Here is a 17,108-nt window from a genome sequence, read left to right as displayed (position 1 = left end):
TCAGTCTATCACCTGCGCCCTCTATTTGTATTGATGACTTCAAGCTGATGTTCCATCAAACTGCGTGTGTATGAGAGTTGGATTATGTATGAAGGTGCATGTGTGTTGCAGGACTTTTGTGTTTGGTGTTTGTGTGTGAGTCTGTCACATGTTCTTGATGATGTCTCCATTATACAGCATCATTATACACTTATTAGGTTAGGAATGTCTTATTCTTACATAATAGGTGACTCATTCTGGTAAATCCTTAATAGGTCACTTGTTGGGTTTGATCTGGATATTATAGACTTATTACAGGCTCTAGACCCAGCAGCAAGACATACAACATAAAAAAAGAAATAGATACATGAACACATTCAAACATACTCTGATTCATGAGAGTCTTAACAGGCACCCATACCAATGTTTCCACACATATGATTGATATCTGACCGAGCTGCACCTTGGTGCTTTTGAGCATCATTATAATACAGTTTTGAGACTCATCAAGTCGGGACATGTACTTAAACATTATGTTCCTCAAGAGAGCCTGTAAAGTGCTTAGCCCTGAGTCACAAAAGAGCTTGCTTGCACTGCTACTCCTGGGCTTTTTCATGGTGATAGTGTTGATGAAAATAGAAACTGTATAGCCTTCTAATACATTGTCTTAACAAGTTGGCACTATAAGTCACATAACTAGATGTACCGCAGAGCGGTACAAAATATGACCGCCGCCCAGTCCAGCACATTTTTTCCACAAAAATAAATCACGCTGAAAGGCCTGTATGATTCTAGCTGTCTCACTAAATTGCATTATCCACACTCAATTCTCACTGATATCTTCTAGACAACAAGTACCAAAACATGATTAGTTCATAGATTTCACATGTAAAATTCATTTTATACAACCCCACCTCCATCTTGCCTGTTCATAATTCTGAGAAATTCTTGAATTGTGTGCACTAGTGCAGTGCCCGTTCAAACATGTCATTCCTGAAGAAAACCCTTAGCTCAATTACATGCCCACATGTATGCCTGCTTTAAAAATAGGATGATAGGGAAACATCATTCCAGCTAAGCATTCAATAATGAATACTGAATATTATAATATATTAGCCTATAATTAATGTGGCCTCTAATAAATTTAGGCATGGCTGCATGTGACATTTCTACAGATCAGAATGACATCATTTTGTTTTTGTTTTGAGTTAAGGCTAAATGTGTATAGCTTACTGAATAACTTCCTAATGCTATTCGAAGCTTGCACATACTTTTATTTTGAGTGATCACTACATACCCGTGTTTAATGACGTGATAAGTGCCGTCGCTCAGTCTGCAACTTGTCTAACGTTAGCTATGTGGCATTAGCCTATCGCTCGTTTCAATTTGGGACCTTGCAGTCGGAATTGTCGTTTTAGTCAATGTCTCTTGAAAGTCCAAAGTAGCCTGGGCTATTCGAGTGGTCACTACATACCCGTGTTTGTTGGCGTGTTGTTGCAAGTAATCATTTTATACAAGCAAACTGCATACAGGGAGTCTTTATTGTTGAGGTCAGACATGATAATCATCTTGCATCTTAACCCACAAGCGGTTCCCGAGTAATCTGTTTAAATTGCGACTGACTATCATCAAAGTGAGACCTAGCAGAGCCCGTTCTCTGGACCTAGCTACTGTCAGTACACGATCCATAGGGTGGAGCTCCCCTGAAACTGGTCCCCTTGGAAACAGTGCAGTGCAGCGATAAACGTCCTACGTAAATAAGCATATTTTGAAATATGCATTCAAAAATCTTCAAAATCGAGAGTGCACACCTTTGTGCCACGCGCGAGCCACATACGAAATCTTAGGTCAGTCTGACAAACGGTCAGCGAGATATGCGTGCCACAGACACACACACACACACACACACACACACAAACGCTTCTTGTTTTATAGATAGATAGATGTACATGTTTATGTTATGTGTGTGTGTGTGTGTGTGTGTGTGTGTGTGTGTGTGTGTGTGTGTGTGTGTGTGCGTGCGTGCGTGCGTGCGTGCGTGCGTGCGTGCGTGCGTGCGTGCGTGTGTGTGTGCGCGCGTGCTTGTGTGTGTGCCTGTGTATGTGCCTGTGCATGCAAGCGTACATATGTCTACTGTGTGAGTATGTGTCATACGTATGATTACTGTGAATGTATGTGTGTGTGTGTGTTTCTGTTTGTGCACATGTGTGCACATGAAATGGGTTAACATGACACCTGGAGGCAAACATATGGAAAAAAATAGTCATCCTAGTCCCTATGGTTCTCAAGATATTCACAGAGAACTGTGTCTGCCCTACCCTCCTTTCGGGGGGTCCAGTCCAGCGGGGGGGGCTACAGATCAAAACGAAAAATGACGGTTCCATGCTATCCATGTGGGGTTACATGCCCACCAAGTTTTGTGTACCCCGGTCTTTCAGTGTCCCTGGAATCCTTGTTGGTGTACGTCACTAAATGTACACATACATTATTTTATTGTAAGGCCCCCCATGAACGAAAGTACACAAAACTTGGCATGCATTCTGAGGGTGTCATAATGATCCTACACTTTTAATTTTGTGCAGTTTTGACCTTGTCAGCCAGAGATATTGTGATGAAAACACCTAATTTTTTGCTTTTTAATTTTTAACTAGGTGGCGCTATAGATGAAATAAGTGGTAATGGGATGGGTTGACATGCCCCCTTAAGACCAACATACATAAAAAAGGTGGACCTCCTAGGCCCTACGGTTCTCGAGATATTCACAGAAAACTGTCTCCGGCCACCTACAGGCCAGTTGGTGTATAGTAACATAAATTAATTTATTGTGTGGCCCCCCATGAACGGAATTCCACAAAATTTGGCGTGCATACAGAGGGTGTCATAATGATCCTACACTTCCAATTTCGTGCAGTTTTGACTATGTTAGGTCACAGATACCTTCAATTACAACACCTCATTTTTACTTTTTTGTGTTTAACTAGGTGGCGCTATACATGAAATGAGTGGCTATGGAATGGGTTGACATGGCCCCTTGAGATCGATCAACATACAAAAAAAAATGGTCCTCCTAAACCCTACGGTTTTCGAGATATTCACAGAAAAAAACGATGGTTCCATGCTATCCATGTGGGGTTACATGCCCACCAAGTTTCGTGTACCCCGGTCTTTAAGTGTAAGAGTAAGGGCATGCGAAAAAAAAAAAAAAAAAAAAAAAAAAAATTCTGACTAAACCTTCGCTTCGCTGCGCGGCGGTCATAATAAGATAGTGTTCAATAAAGACGATAATGATTGTGCAATGATGCTTAATACAGACCTTGTTGAGCACTAATACATACACATATTAGTGATGTATTAATGGCTAAAATGTGTTCCCTAAACTAAAGTGCTACCATAGATTTGACAATAGATTGTGTTGAATAGCTTTGATGCCTATTTAGCAATTTCTTTGTTTCTCTGTTATCCTGTAGCCTATACTATTTAAACATATTTAAACAAGACCAGATTGTGACCTAACCAGCCTTGGTTTAGCTTCTCAGTACTGTTCACTATACCAGATGCCTGCCAGGTGTAAAAGTCATGATGATTACAATAGCTGCCACTCTACAGAAGTTATCAAAAATGTCTGCAATATATTTTAGGCCCAAGTGGTAAAAACATGGTTAATGGACAACAAGAAACAACAAAGAAACAAACCTAAAGTTTTAGAGTGGTCATCACAAAGTTGTGTCCTTGACCCTTAATGGCAAATTTGTTGTCTGAACTGAAAAAAGTGGCTTCAAGCAGGAGGCCCCAAAAACCCAGTTCAGTTGCACCAGCTCTGCCTGGAGGAATGGCCCGAAATGCCTACAGAGTGTGGTGTGAAGCATGAAAGGTTGATTTTCAGTCGCACCATTTAAAGGCAGTGCCACTAAAAAGTAACAAAGTTGCCTCACTCTACAAGATGGTGTGGCACTTTCTTCCTGAATCTGTTTAATTTGTTATGCTGATAACATATAGTAAGGACTTTCTGTGTGTTCAGAATTGTAGAAACCAGAGGTGGGACCAAGTCACTGTTTGGCAAGTCACAAGTAAGTCCCAAGTCTTAGCAGTCAAGTCCAAGTCAAGTCCCAAGTAAAGACAGAGAAGGGCAAGTCGAGTCCAAGTCCAAGTCACCTCAAAGCCAAGTTGAGTCCAAGTCCAAGTCCCAATCTTTTTCAAGTCCTGAACAAGTCATCAGGTACTCTTCACTTAATAATGCCATTATTAGACTATCGATCATAATTTTAACACATCAATCTAATCTACAGTATTTTTTTTTATAAATACAGATTAAAATATGTTCAATGATTCTGTCTTGAAATCTTTAACGACATATGCATGCGCATACCTGTGTAATCTGTACGAAACGGATAGCTACAAGACACTCATAGCAGCAAATATATATTGTTTTTTCAAATTGCGGTGTCCACTGTAAGGATGACTACTAATTTGACTGATGGCATTTCACTATGTTAGGCCACAGATTTGCCTGCAAACAATTTATTAGGCTGTCTGCCAGTGGCGACTCATAAGGGAAGCCAAGGTCAATAAATGGTGACGAGAAGAATCGTCACATAGGCTACATTAGTAAATTGCTGCAGTTAAATATTTTATTATGAGTTTAAATAAATCACAAAATTACTGAGTAACCACAAAGGTAAAAGTAAAACACTTCTATTTATTTAAAGGATAATAATGACAAAGTAATTTTGTTTTAAAGTATTAATTTCTTAAATACTATACATGTGATGCTGTTTAACTCATTTGTAAAAGGTGCACTGTCACTTTAAGCCCATTGTGTGCCACCGTCCACACGTTCTCCTAATGATGTTTTTTTACCAGCTCCATTCAAATATAGCTATGGCTAGTCCCCAAACTCTAACATTGTTTATGCCACATGTATAGCACAATATTAACAACGATACGCATGATATTAAGTTGTCACAAACAGCTTTCATTCCTTTGGAAATAAAAGCATGTAATGACATGATGCTTGCTAGACATTTCTGTTTGCAATTAAAAGTGAATTATGAGCCTGGTAGCCACCTAGCTACGTGGAATGCGTTTCAATCGGCATAATATCATGTGCTTCATGTAAACGAATTATTGAAGACTTCAAGACTCACCAGTTCCATTACACAAAAGCAAAGTCAACTCTTCATATTCTTTTCCATTTGCAGCCTACGTTTCTCTCCCTTTCGTGCGCGCTGAGACGCGTTCTCAATTAAATGGAGTAGGCCGCTAGCATACGTTCAAGTTGGATCATCCTTATGTAACATGCTGTTGATACATTTTGACATTGTAAACGTTCTTTAACAAAAATGCAAAGCAGTTTGCAGTAAAGCTACTATTTATTTATTATTGGTCCTTCCTCTGTCTCTTGGTGCCCTACACACAGTGCGTGATGCGTAGTGGTAACAGCAGCACTGATCACTGTGCTCTGCCTGTTTGTGTCCACTATGTATATTTTGTTTTTTTCGTTGCGAGGTGAAAGCATCTCTGGGGTGACTGGTCCACGATCAGGAAATTCATTTTTTGACTCGAGACCTGTCAAGTCATTACAAGTTAAAGAGGCAAAGTCCGAGTCAAGTCTCGAGTGAATAGTATTCAAGTCCAAGTCGAGTTGCAAATCATGCCGAATTTTATCAAGTCGAGTCTGAAGTCATTAAAATCATGACTCGAGTCTAAGTCATGTGACTCGAGTCCACATGTCTGGTAGAAACTAACAGCTCCTCTTTAGTTAGATCTCTCTCTCTCTCTTCTTGTGTTAGTGTGTGTGTGTGTGTGTGTGTGTGTGTGTGTGTGTGTGTGTGTGTGTGTGTGTGTGTGCGTACGTGCGTGTGCGCACGTGTGTGTCTGTGTGCGTGTCTGTGTGCTCACCATTCTCTCAATTAAACAGTATCTGTATTCCGCCTTTCACTTCTTAAATAGACAGCCCTCCTCAATATGTAGCCGGTATATATCATCAACAAATGCTTTTTACATTTGGAAGTCATCGAAAGGGATTCCAGAGAGGGAACGCATATAACAATACTGTCATATGTGAATGGTTTTAATTATCTCTCAGAAAACCTCTGTGCAAAACATCATCATTTGATGAGTTCATTAGATTCATCATGAGTTTGACACAAAATACAACCCAAAAAAAAAATGAATGGCATCTTACTGCTGGTGGCCAAACAAATACACCAAGCAGCAGGGTATATTCCATATCAGCAATTAGATATTAATGGACACTGCTTCATCTCCCTTTGAACTATAACACCCGTAATTAAATAACTGCATGCTGAACTATTCAGAAAAATTGACTCCTAAAGAAATTTGGCCTCTAATGTGGTCTATTGTGTCTGCCTCATGCAACAAATTAAATCTACCACATGATGGCGCCTAATACCCATTTTTAATAATTCTGTGCAAAGTGTTTAAGTTTTTTATGTGGTTCATCCTGCTTATTACTAAGCGTATGCTTATAAACAGCTTAGTACAATTTTATTACATATAGGCTAATAGCACTCCTCAGCCATTTAAAGACTTTCAAAAAGGAATTGACGATAATTTTTGCAACAATCTTTTAACTGTATTGTTGCATGCTGAAGGTCAAAAATATTTCATGCTCAGTCAGTTTAACCCATCATGAGACAGATGCATGTATGCAGTTGCCTTTGCTAAGGTTATGTAATTGCAAGTGACCAATTTCATTGGACATAACAGCAGAGAATGTCAATGAATAGTCTAGCATGATGATCACATTTTTAAAAATTACAGGTGTTACGAAGTATGTGAGTCATTACTAAGAAAAATGCACATCCACGTGTAGAATATGAAGAAAACATCAAAATAACACTCATGCTGATGTGAACTATGTGGATGTTGCTTCCAGACCACAGTTATTCAGGATGTGATGCTGATGGTAGCCGACACCACCACACACTTGTGGACACCTCATTGTAGGCCACAGAAAAACAAACAACTATAATAGCATGACCGCACAGATGCCATATTTGTAGGATAGTGTGTCATTTTTTTGTTTATACTTTAGGTGCTCAACAACGTAGGTGTGCATCATGTTTATGAGTAATGTCATGATGATGTACTATATTTATGCTCTGTCTAGGTTGTCATGTTTCTATGATTAGATTGTAATCTTATTTGGATCATGCTATGTTGTGAAACTGAGTGAAATAAACCTATGTATATTTGTGTGAGCAAAATTTGTTGTTGTTGTTTAATACATGACTTGGCCTAAATGATTTGGCTGTCATTATGAAATGATCTGTGTTCATTTATGTAAAGATCCATTCCCTCACCCATAGAAGTACAGGAAACCAACTTAAGTAGGTAACCAACATTTATTTACCATTATCAACTTTACAATAAAACCAGTAACATCTTTAAACATTAGCAAAATAAAGAACAAAATCGGTCAAATGTATTTACAGAGACAAAAAAGCAGATCAAGGCTCACATTTAACACATAACAACTCTGCTTCTTTTAAAACTTCAAATGTGAACATAGCAAGCTCAAATGTGTTTCTTTTTTTCTGTTTAGCCAAGATGAAAATTAAATTGCGATTTTTTTTAAACAAACAAGACAAAGCCTTCTGAATATTTAAAATGGTTCTCTATACACCACAAAATACTTAAATTTGGGTTAAAATATAGGAATGTAGAAAGTTGGCAAGTCTTTTGTCATCTTTTTCTCAATCTCCATTTTTTTTTTCTCTAAACAGTCACTTAATGAGGTGTTGGGCACCTCTCGCCTTCCTGTTGAACAAACATCTTTAGCATCTGCGAGTGTTTGGGAGATGCACAGCCTTCGACTCCAACTCTTACACACGTGTTCAACCCCCTTCTGACACTGAGTCCCATCTGTGTGGATGCAGCTGAGTTCCAGATCATTGAGCCATAATCAGGGAAGTGAACTAGTGAGTCTAGTTTTGTCTGTTGTTATTATTCTTAAAGAAAGTGGCACAAGGAGTCTTTTTTTCACATACATGTGTATATATACATATACATATATCCATGTATATATACATATGTATACATATACACATATATATAAATATATATATATATTTGTATTTTTTTTTTTTGAAAAACAGTTCGCGGTCCTTGTGAAGTACAATCACTCTTTCTGTTCGGATGGTGCGGGTGTTGAGCTGGTCTCCTCTGTTGGTTTTGTGGGCTCAGCAGGGGCGGCGGCAGCAGCAGCAGCCTCTTCCTTCTGGGGGGCTGGGGCCTCCTCAACCTTGGCAGGGGTCTCCTCCGCCTTGGGAGCTTCGGCCGCAGGGGCAGCTTCCTCGGCTTTGGCGGCCTCCTCCTTCTTCTCCTCGGCGGCAGGGGCAGCGTCCGCGGCGCCGTCCGCAGCTGGGGCGGTCTCTTCGGCCTTCTCCTCCACGGTGGCGACCGCCTCCTCCTTCACCTCCTTCTCCTTCTTGTTCTTCTTCAGGGAGATGCCCTTGAACTTGAAGGAGTTCTTCAGGGAGAACTTCTTCTTCTTCTTCTTGGGGGTCTCTTTGGTGGCCTCGCCCTCAGGCTTGGCGGCCTCACCCTCGGCAGCCGGAGCGGGTTCGATGGCATCGCTGGCACCCTCTTCTTTGGCGGCTTCGGCTGAGCCGTTGGTGGTGGCGGCAGCGTCGCCCTCAGCTTTGGCAGAAACATCACCATTGGTCTTGACATGACCATTCTCCTGGAGAGACACAAAGAGAATTGAATATAGCGTTTATTTCTCAGAATGGTGCTTTTCACCGAAATAAATTATTAAATATAAGCAATGTGCAGCCTCTGGGCAAAATAAGCCGAACTCAAATGATTTTATGCCACCGAGGTCGTCGACCAACATATCGTTGATGCATCGTGCATAATGAATGGATTTTAGGTGACGCCTTGCAGTACCTCGTGTAATCGTGGGGGGGCGACCTAACAACGCAGACATGCTGCGTGTGTGCAAGCGGCCGAGACAGCAGTCTTGAGACAAAAGGCTGGAATCGATCTGTGCATCGTTACGAATTCCATTATGATTCCCAAACGTTGTCGTCGACAATAAAGTCGTTTACAACGAGTTAACACACCGTCAAACACATTTAACAACTAAATGCAACTTAAATATCTGAGATTTGACAACTTTTTAATTGAATATATCTTTGATATATCCAACCACTGCATGTAGACATGCATACTAGTCCCCCGTCTAGACTCGCCAGCTCATGCGTCTGCCAACGATGTCGCTCGCTCTAGAGCCGTACTGTCACATGAAAAACATGGACAATTCTAATTATTTCATCGATACAAATTTTGGAACTATAGTCAACCCCAATCAAAATTGCCTGAACAGTTCTAAAATAGAAAAAATAAAGCAATAGAAACGGTCTAATTTAGGCATTCTCCATCTTGTCTTGCACTTCGCTGCCAATCGAGTCCATTTAACCAGCCAGTCAACCAAAAACTGTTAATCATATAGGCCTATGTCCGCGACATTTTCACATTTCTACATATTCCACACTATCAACTGGGTTTTGATGGACAGCTCTCTACTTTTGGACACGCGCATCCCTCGAGTCTCCAACCTCTCCAAATCACAGAAGCGCGCAAGCCGGATTGACTCTTATCTGTAAGTAACAATATAGCCTTTTACAGCCTTAAGCAGTAAAATAACCAGGGTTCGTGTTTAGTTTTCCTATTTACAATTACAACAAAGCAGATACTGAGAGCGGAGCTCGGTCTGTGTCGATGTGGGTGTGTCGCCATAACAGCGTGGTGATAACCGAGGAGCCAGTGCCTACCTGTCCGTTTGTCTTGACGGCAGCCGGGTCAGCAGCGGCGGCTTTCCCCTCAACAGCCACTCCTCCCTTTGATGCCTGGGATCCCATAGCGATGAATTTGTTATTTTTATGTAAAGGAAATGAAAAGAATCTAAATCGGAGAGTTGAAAAATAAATCCAGCCCAAGGAGGGTGTTGTTCATCCAACGCTTAAAGGAATTTCTCTTTATTCCTTAAGAATGGGGGAAAAAAATTCAGACTTCTCCAGACCTCGTTATCCCCAGACCGTTCCTATCGTGAGAAGGAACCTACTACTACCAGTACCAGTTGAACAGCGCTTCAAGATAACCAAATGCACCACCTATGGGCGTGTCCCTACAAGTTTAACCAATCTGAGAAAACGAACTAGTTTCTCCGCCCAATTTTAGACCCCTCACCCCCCCTCCAGTTCCCACCCTCTAATGGCAAAGAGGCCTATGCCATTTTTAACATCATCATCATTTGGAATGCCGATCACTCTCCATACCGACGTTGTTAAATTAAAAATGATGAGGTATAATTTAACTGCTAGATGTTATGAATGGAAGTCGAATTCGTCGTGTTTTTGGAAACTGCTAAGCAGCAATAAAACGAAAGATAGCTATAGATGGTCAATGTAGCCTACAATACATGGAGTAACCTCCACTGATCCTAGAGATATGCTAGCCTAATCACTTATCAGCCATTTAATATAGGCGATCTACTCCATCCTCGTAATGTAACTACCAGGTCCAAGACTAAAGTGTACAGAGTTTCATCAAGGACTGTAATCAAAGTATCTCTCTCTATATATATATATATATATATATGAGTGAGTGAGTATCAATTATACATTAAAAGTATGCTGCTAATGTTGATGTTGGAAGTTGTATGCCTCCGAACCTGTTGATTCTGGGTTTTATCTCTATCCCTTTTTACTTTTAGCTCTCTTGACCTTTTCATTTAAGAGAGTTGCCACATATTTTACCATTTTGCCTTTTCAGATTAAAATAGCCTCACAACACATTATGTCCTATACCAAAAATAATTTAAATCATTACAATACGCCCGTACATTGGGGGGTCTTGAACTGCGCCAAATGGTGTTACAGCTGCTTTAAATGGAAATAGTGCTGGTTTTTCTACACTCTACACTCATAAATCATCCCACCCTACTGTGGCCTTGTAGAATGACATAAAGTATCCACTGTCAGCAGAGGAATGCCAAGCACGCAAGCACTCACATAGAAATGTTCACCTCATTTGTGTCAGGGTTCTATTTCAGAACAACTCCAACCTCTTGGAGAGTGTGTGTAAGGGTTATGAGGCTTTAACTGCTCCTTTTAGCATCAGAAGGAGAATGCCATGAATAACCTCCTCTATTGAACACAAGGTGCTTCTTCTTTTTCTCCCTTTGGGGACTGGTGGATGGGACAAGGGTCTGTTGTGGGGCATCAATGCCTTTTTTCTGCTTTGTCGTTTGGTTTTGATTGGTTTCATAATTTCGCTCTCTTTTCTAAAAGCCAGTGTGTGTGTGTGTGTGTGTGTGTGTGTGTGTGTGTGTGTGTGAAATATCTTCTTTGTAGAGAGCAGCTAGCTGTGGAGCTGTTAGACGTCCAGGACGTGCCACACACTGGAGGTGTGGTCATTTCATACGTGTTTGGACGGCCTTGGCCAACGATCCATGTTGTGTCTCTTTTAAGTTTTTAAGTTTTAACCACCCCCCCCCCCCCCACACACACACACACACACTGTCACCCACCACCACGTGCACAACAGTTATTGGCATTAAAGGCCAACCTAACGTCGAGTGATTTCTTTTGTTAGCTGGAAATGCTAATGAGTTGTGCTGATGGCCCGCTGATGGGACTGTAAATAGGCCGGCTATCAAACAGCAGTTTACCTCCAGACTGGTTGGGACCCAGCAGGAAGAATGCTGTGGTAGTGGTCGGGGAGGAGGAGATGGGTGTCCAACCCCCCCCCCCCACCCTCAGGCCTCAAAGACCGAATACCTGACCTTTGATTCTCCAGCAGAGACGTCATATGCCAGGTGGCATGACATAAACAAATATGCTCACATCTGCCATGTGGACCCTCTGAAGCCGATCAACAAACGTCTTTCAGAAGTGAATTAAGGGGTCAGCCCAGTAACCTTAGGTCAAGACACCATAGAGACAGTTCATGAACGTAAACCCTTTAAGTGACCAGTGGTCGTCCGTTAGTTTATTATTGCGACTTAATCATGAACTTCCTGTCCTTTCTTTACAAGTTCGAAATCCCCATTCCCATATACATTAATTGAAATTATCAATCTAGGCCAATGGGATTCAGGTCAAATATGCACAGCATATTGCTGAGTAAATGGAATTCTCAAGAGAGCACATTCCCATAAACCCTTGATAAGAACTGAAACCTTTTCATAAACTCATTATGGACCGTGAGATCCGGTTTTTTTTTTTGCACAGCGTGCAATCCGTTTTTTTTGACAATGTTACGATGTATCAAGCATGATGTGAGAGAGAGAGATAGCAACATCGATACAGTTCTCTGGGTAGTTTTGAAAACAGTAAGTATATGAAAATGGTCAGGCTTATGTTTTCTACTCTTTCACTTTTCTCTATCCCTCCCTCCCTCTGTCTCTCTCGATCTCTGGCCTTGAGGCTGTGGACTGATTTCAGCGACGCTCGACGTGGGGCATCTTATCACTCCCTTTTTTTCAACCCTTTGCGGAGTCAATGGCTCTTTTTGTTAGCTTGCCCGGATTTCATGCCTGAACACTGACTGAGATTTCTATCCTCAAAAGGCCCTATTGTTCTCCTTTCAGAAAGCCAACTGATGAGCATCACAAGTCGGGGTGCACGGAGGGGGAGGGAGGGAGATGAGTGAGTGAGTGAGTAACAGAGGGATAGAGAGAGAGAAAGAGAGAGAGAGATTGCATACATCAATGAATTCATAGCTTTCCAAGAAATTTCAATTGTTTGTATTAAGCTCTTACTGGCTCCTCCTATTGACTTAGTACGATCTCTTAGTACACAGAAAGAACTGAGACTTTTTTGTGTCACTTATCTTCTTAAAGCTTCAATTTTTTTGTCCCAAGGTTTTTTTTTATCAGTCTTTTGTCTTCAGCGGATGGGGTCAGCAACATGAGCTCCCCCTTCCTCTAATCTCTGGTGGTCATCGATCAATAAAAAGTGCTAAGATCCTGAGACGTGTGTCTGAGACAAAAGGAGCATATGGCGGTGCCTTCCACAAGACAGATGTCCAAGTTGGGGTGGACAAGCAAGAAAAATAATCTTGACTTTAGCTTTGAGTTTTAGCTTGGGCTGCGGCTAAAGGTTGAGGTCACAAGGTCAAGGGGCATTCTCTATTCTTTGATCGTCCTCACGTTTTGCATGTAGGCCTTGACGTGCCACTGAAAACATCAACATAAGATACTGTGAGGGAGGATGGCTGAGTAACACTGTGATATAGACGGACCTGTAGGCCCAAGACCACCATGATACCCTGCTGAAGCACATATTTAGCTATTCTGGCTGAAGGCTCGAATAGGCAGCTTCTCCCTCACAAGGTGATTTTTGCACAGCTGCTCCTCACCAAGGACAATCATGCACATAATCCGTGTCTGTTTACACTGACATCTGTAATTTGATTCAAAATGTACACTAATATTTAGTTTGGCTTCAAACATTGTGCTTTTCTTGTCCAGAGCCGATTAAGCAGAACATCACCTGTGTGGCTCTCTGTTTTTCCTGTAAAAGCCAGCCTGGCAGCCAAGGATGTCCCTGAAATTCTAGTGGTGACTGGGAAGTACTGTCTGTTTATCTCTGATGCCCTCTGCTTCCAGTTAGTTTCACTTCACCAACCTCTATAAAGCTATGTCTTTGGATAAGATCACATGGTCTTCATGGCAGGGTGGTGGAGGAGCTGGAATGTACCTGAAACACCGCTGTGATGAAAGGGTGGCAGTTTCTGATTGAACAGAAAGAGCAGGCAGGGGGTTTCCATATTCTGGATTGTCAGACCGGTATTATATATGTATGAGGTCATTTAAGGTAATCATTAGCTCAGGCGTTTCACTTTCGCACTCTCCGTTCAGCTACTGTTTGTTAGATGTGTGTTACTTGGCCTGTGTGAATGTGTTTGTTTATGTGTGTGTGTGTGTGTGTGTGTGTGTGTGTGTGTGTGTGTGTGTGTGTGTGAGAGAGAGAGAGAGAGAGAGAGAGAGAGAGAGAGAGAGAGAGAGAGAGAGAGAGAGAGAGAGAGAGAGAGAGAGAGAGAGAGAGAGAGAGAGAGAGATAGTGTTTTGTGTGGTTCTTTCAACACAAGCAGATTTATCTGGCTAAAATCAGGGGAAGTCCCAGAAACAGAGAGGGGAATCCAAAAAAACCCAACAACTGTAGTAGTAGTAGTAGTTCAATAGCATTTGATTTCAATGACATTTCAACATGAAAGTGAAAGTTTATTTTTTGTTACTTTTTATGGGCTTGCACTTCAAAATCTCTTTTCTGTTCAAACTTTGGACTCGCACTGGCTAGTTCTGAACCTGATGCACTCACCACACACACGCACACACACTATGATGGTGGGGGATGGTGACCCTGTCCAACCGCCATCCATCCGTCCACCACCTCACGGTCATCCCACCGTCCGCTAACAAACCCGTGCTAATGACCCTCCTCATGCGGCCATCTCGCCAAACGCTCCTCCATGTGTGCATGTCTTTGTCTCCCCAGCAATCTCTAAATGAGAAAAATGGTTTGTTTACCACGCAGCGACGAGATTTTGTGAATTAAATTAGGCCAACTGCTCTGAGCAGCGGCGGTGGCGGGTATTGAGAACAGATGTGTCTCTGTGTGTTTCTCGCACACACCTCTCTCCTTTCACCTCTTCTCATCCTCCTCTTGCTCTCTCTCTTTCTCTCTCTATCTCTTTCGACTCCCGTGGTCACTGTATACCAGTACGGTTGGCCCACTACATAGATGGCGGCCATGTTAGAGCAACAACCCCATCGGAAAGACTGACAGAAAGAGAGAAAGAAAGAGTGAGAGATTGGATGAAAAGGTGGGGGGTCTGTAGGCAGCTCCAGGCAGCAGATTGATACGTTGAAAACAATGTGACCACAGGTGAGGTAGGCAGATAACGTTCAGAGTGGCCGGCGCTTGTCTGAGCCATTTTGATGGACAGCGGAGTGAATGGATTTGGCAGTCTGATCTGACCAGCACCCCGTTTTTTCCTTTAGGCCTCTTTCTCTTTCTTTTTTTCCCATCTATCTATTTATTTTTTTGGTCTTTTCAGGCTTTTACTCTGTTGTACTTCGGTCTATCTATCTATTTCTCTCACTTTCTGTCTCTCTCTCTCTCACACACACACACACACACACCTATTCCTCTTCCCGTGCCTCTTGACAACTCAATGGTTTCAGGAAAGAGAAAGATAGAGAAAGAGAGAAGGAGAAAGGGAAAATGAGAGAAGAAGTGCTGAATGCGCTGCCATCCATGAAAGGATGAAAGGAGAAGCGTCTATTTTTGCTGTGCAGCGTGGGCTGAGCAGCCGTCCTCTACGCTCGAGAGTGTGCACGCGCGGGCACACACACACACACACACACACACACACACACACACACACACACACACACACACACACACGCACACACACGCACAAACAGTCACCCATGACAATGAGGAAGCAAGATCCATTTTTGGGAACCACGTCCATGACTAAAAGAGGCACGGTTTTACACTGGGATCATGTGCTTCTGCATCACCTATAACCCATCTCGCCCAGAGAGGGAGAGAGAGAAAGAGAGAGAAAGAAAAGCTCGGAGGGGACACAGATTGGCTGGTTGACGGGTGTCTGCTGGGGATTCAGATCTAGAGATTAGCACTGCGTTTTTTTTGGGGGGGATTATAATCCCTCGCTATTGTTATAATCACCAGGAGCCGTTCGTGGCAGTCAGCGTTTCCATTATGCAACAGCATTCCAATTAGTTTAACCTCTTAAAACACAGACAATGGATTATACAACAAGCCATGTAATAACACCATGGCTAATACAGTCACCTGGCAAAACATATTTGTGAGTTTGCACTGTATTTGAGAGCAATGGGCACAGGTTTTTTTTTTTTAGAGGCAGTGTTATTCTGTGTGTGGTAAAGGTTTAGAGCACACAGGAGTGAGAGGAAGCTGGATGCAGGTTAGTGGTGCAGAGAACACAGATGGAGCTACAGCCTCAGTCCATGACATGCCAACCTGGATACATTTATATCAAGAAGAAAAAAACACTACTTGCTACAGTGTGTGTGTGTGTGTGTGAGTGTGAATGTTTATGTGTCACCCTGTGAGTATTATTATAATTGCACCCCTCCCCCCTACACAGACACACGCGCGCACACACACACTGTTTACATCTGTTGTCATAGTAATAAGGTCAGTGGCACGCTTATATGTCAGAAGGGATTAATGCTTACTCATGACTATTTCACTCTGACCATCCGCTCTTCCCTTATTACAATGCATGTGCATGTGTGCGTGTGTGTGTGTGTGTGTGTGTGTGTGTGTGTGTATGTATGTGTGTGTGTGTCTGTACATAAGTGTGTGCTTGTGATGAGATTTTGCAGGGAAATGCTTGTAGTGTATTTCTGTATGTCCTGAAGCTAGGGATCTTTGTATTCTGTCTGTTTGTGTGAGTGTGTGTGTGTTGGGAGGGGGGCTGAGGAGGAAAAGACACTATGCACTGTCTGGGTCTCATTTACACCAGTATGACTAACATGAAATGGGACAAACACACACACACACACACACACACACACACAATTAAACTCTCAGTCTGCAGTTGATCTTCCCCCTCAACTCAGTGTATAACCATGTCAATGTTTCTCTGTTGAGAGTGACTCCTAGCCCTTGAGCCACTGACACCAACAGCCCTCTTCTGGAGCACTCTCACTTTGTGACTGGGCACTGTAGCGCGGCTGGGCAGATTTGAGTGCAGAGCAAGAGCCCAAATGAGAGAGAGAGAGAGAGAGAATAGCAGGCATACTGATGAATGGGATGATGGCACACTAACCCACTAATGCTGCAGCTGTACTGCCAGTGGGTCTACTCTGTCCTACTGAACCATGCGCCTTCAACACACACACACCTCTCCCCTACCCTACCCTCCACACACACACACACACACACACACACACACACACCCACATGTGCATACAGACATCATTTAATTCATTAGCTCCATAATGTTACTTAACTTCACAATAGGGTGTGTTACAGCTCAGACCAGCTCTTTGTGGGGGGTAAAAAACAGAATGACAGATAAACACAAAACACACACACAGA

General features: G+C 42.3%; 1 protein-coding gene across 1 annotated transcript; it reads right to left on the bottom strand.

Moving 5' to 3' along the window:
* Nucleotides 1-7,327: 7,327 nt before the first annotated feature.
* LOC143140767 (MARCKS-related protein 1-B-like) lies at nt 7,328-10,059 on the bottom strand. Its single transcript, XM_076301858.1, has 2 exons — nt 9,780-10,059; nt 7,328-8,686 (listed from the first exon to the last, which is right to left on the bottom strand). The coding sequence occupies exons 1-2, from the start codon at nt 9,864-9,866 to the stop codon at nt 8,123-8,125; spliced, it is 651 nt and encodes a 216-aa protein (XP_076157973.1). The 5' UTR covers nt 9,867-10,059; the 3' UTR covers nt 7,328-8,122.
* Between the last annotated feature and the right edge of the window lie 7,049 nt (nt 10,060-17,108).

This window comes from Alosa pseudoharengus, unplaced genomic scaffold, assembly GCF_046254945.1.
Source record: "Alosa pseudoharengus isolate Yale_2024_CS ecotype anadromous, Long Island Sound unplaced genomic scaffold, YU_APseudo_1.1 YU_APseudo_1.1_scf_23, whole genome shotgun sequence".
Classification (NCBI taxonomy): Eukaryota; Metazoa; Chordata; class Actinopteri; order Clupeiformes; family Clupeidae; genus Alosa; species Alosa pseudoharengus.
The sequence above is the reverse complement of the archived record's forward strand: the minus strand, read 5'-3'. Positions and strand labels throughout refer to the sequence as shown.

What these genes read in the sequence shown, in the direction of transcription:
- LOC143140767 (XM_076301858.1), bottom strand. Translation starts at nt 9,866, where the DNA reads ATGGGATCCCAGGCATCAAAGGGAGGAGTGGCTGTTGAGGGGAAAGCC. An exon ending in CCGTCAAGACAAACGGACAG is followed by an intron (nt 8,687 to 9,779) that starts GTAGGCACTGGC and finishes GTGTCTCTCCAG; the next exon opens with GAGAATGGTCATGTCAAGAC.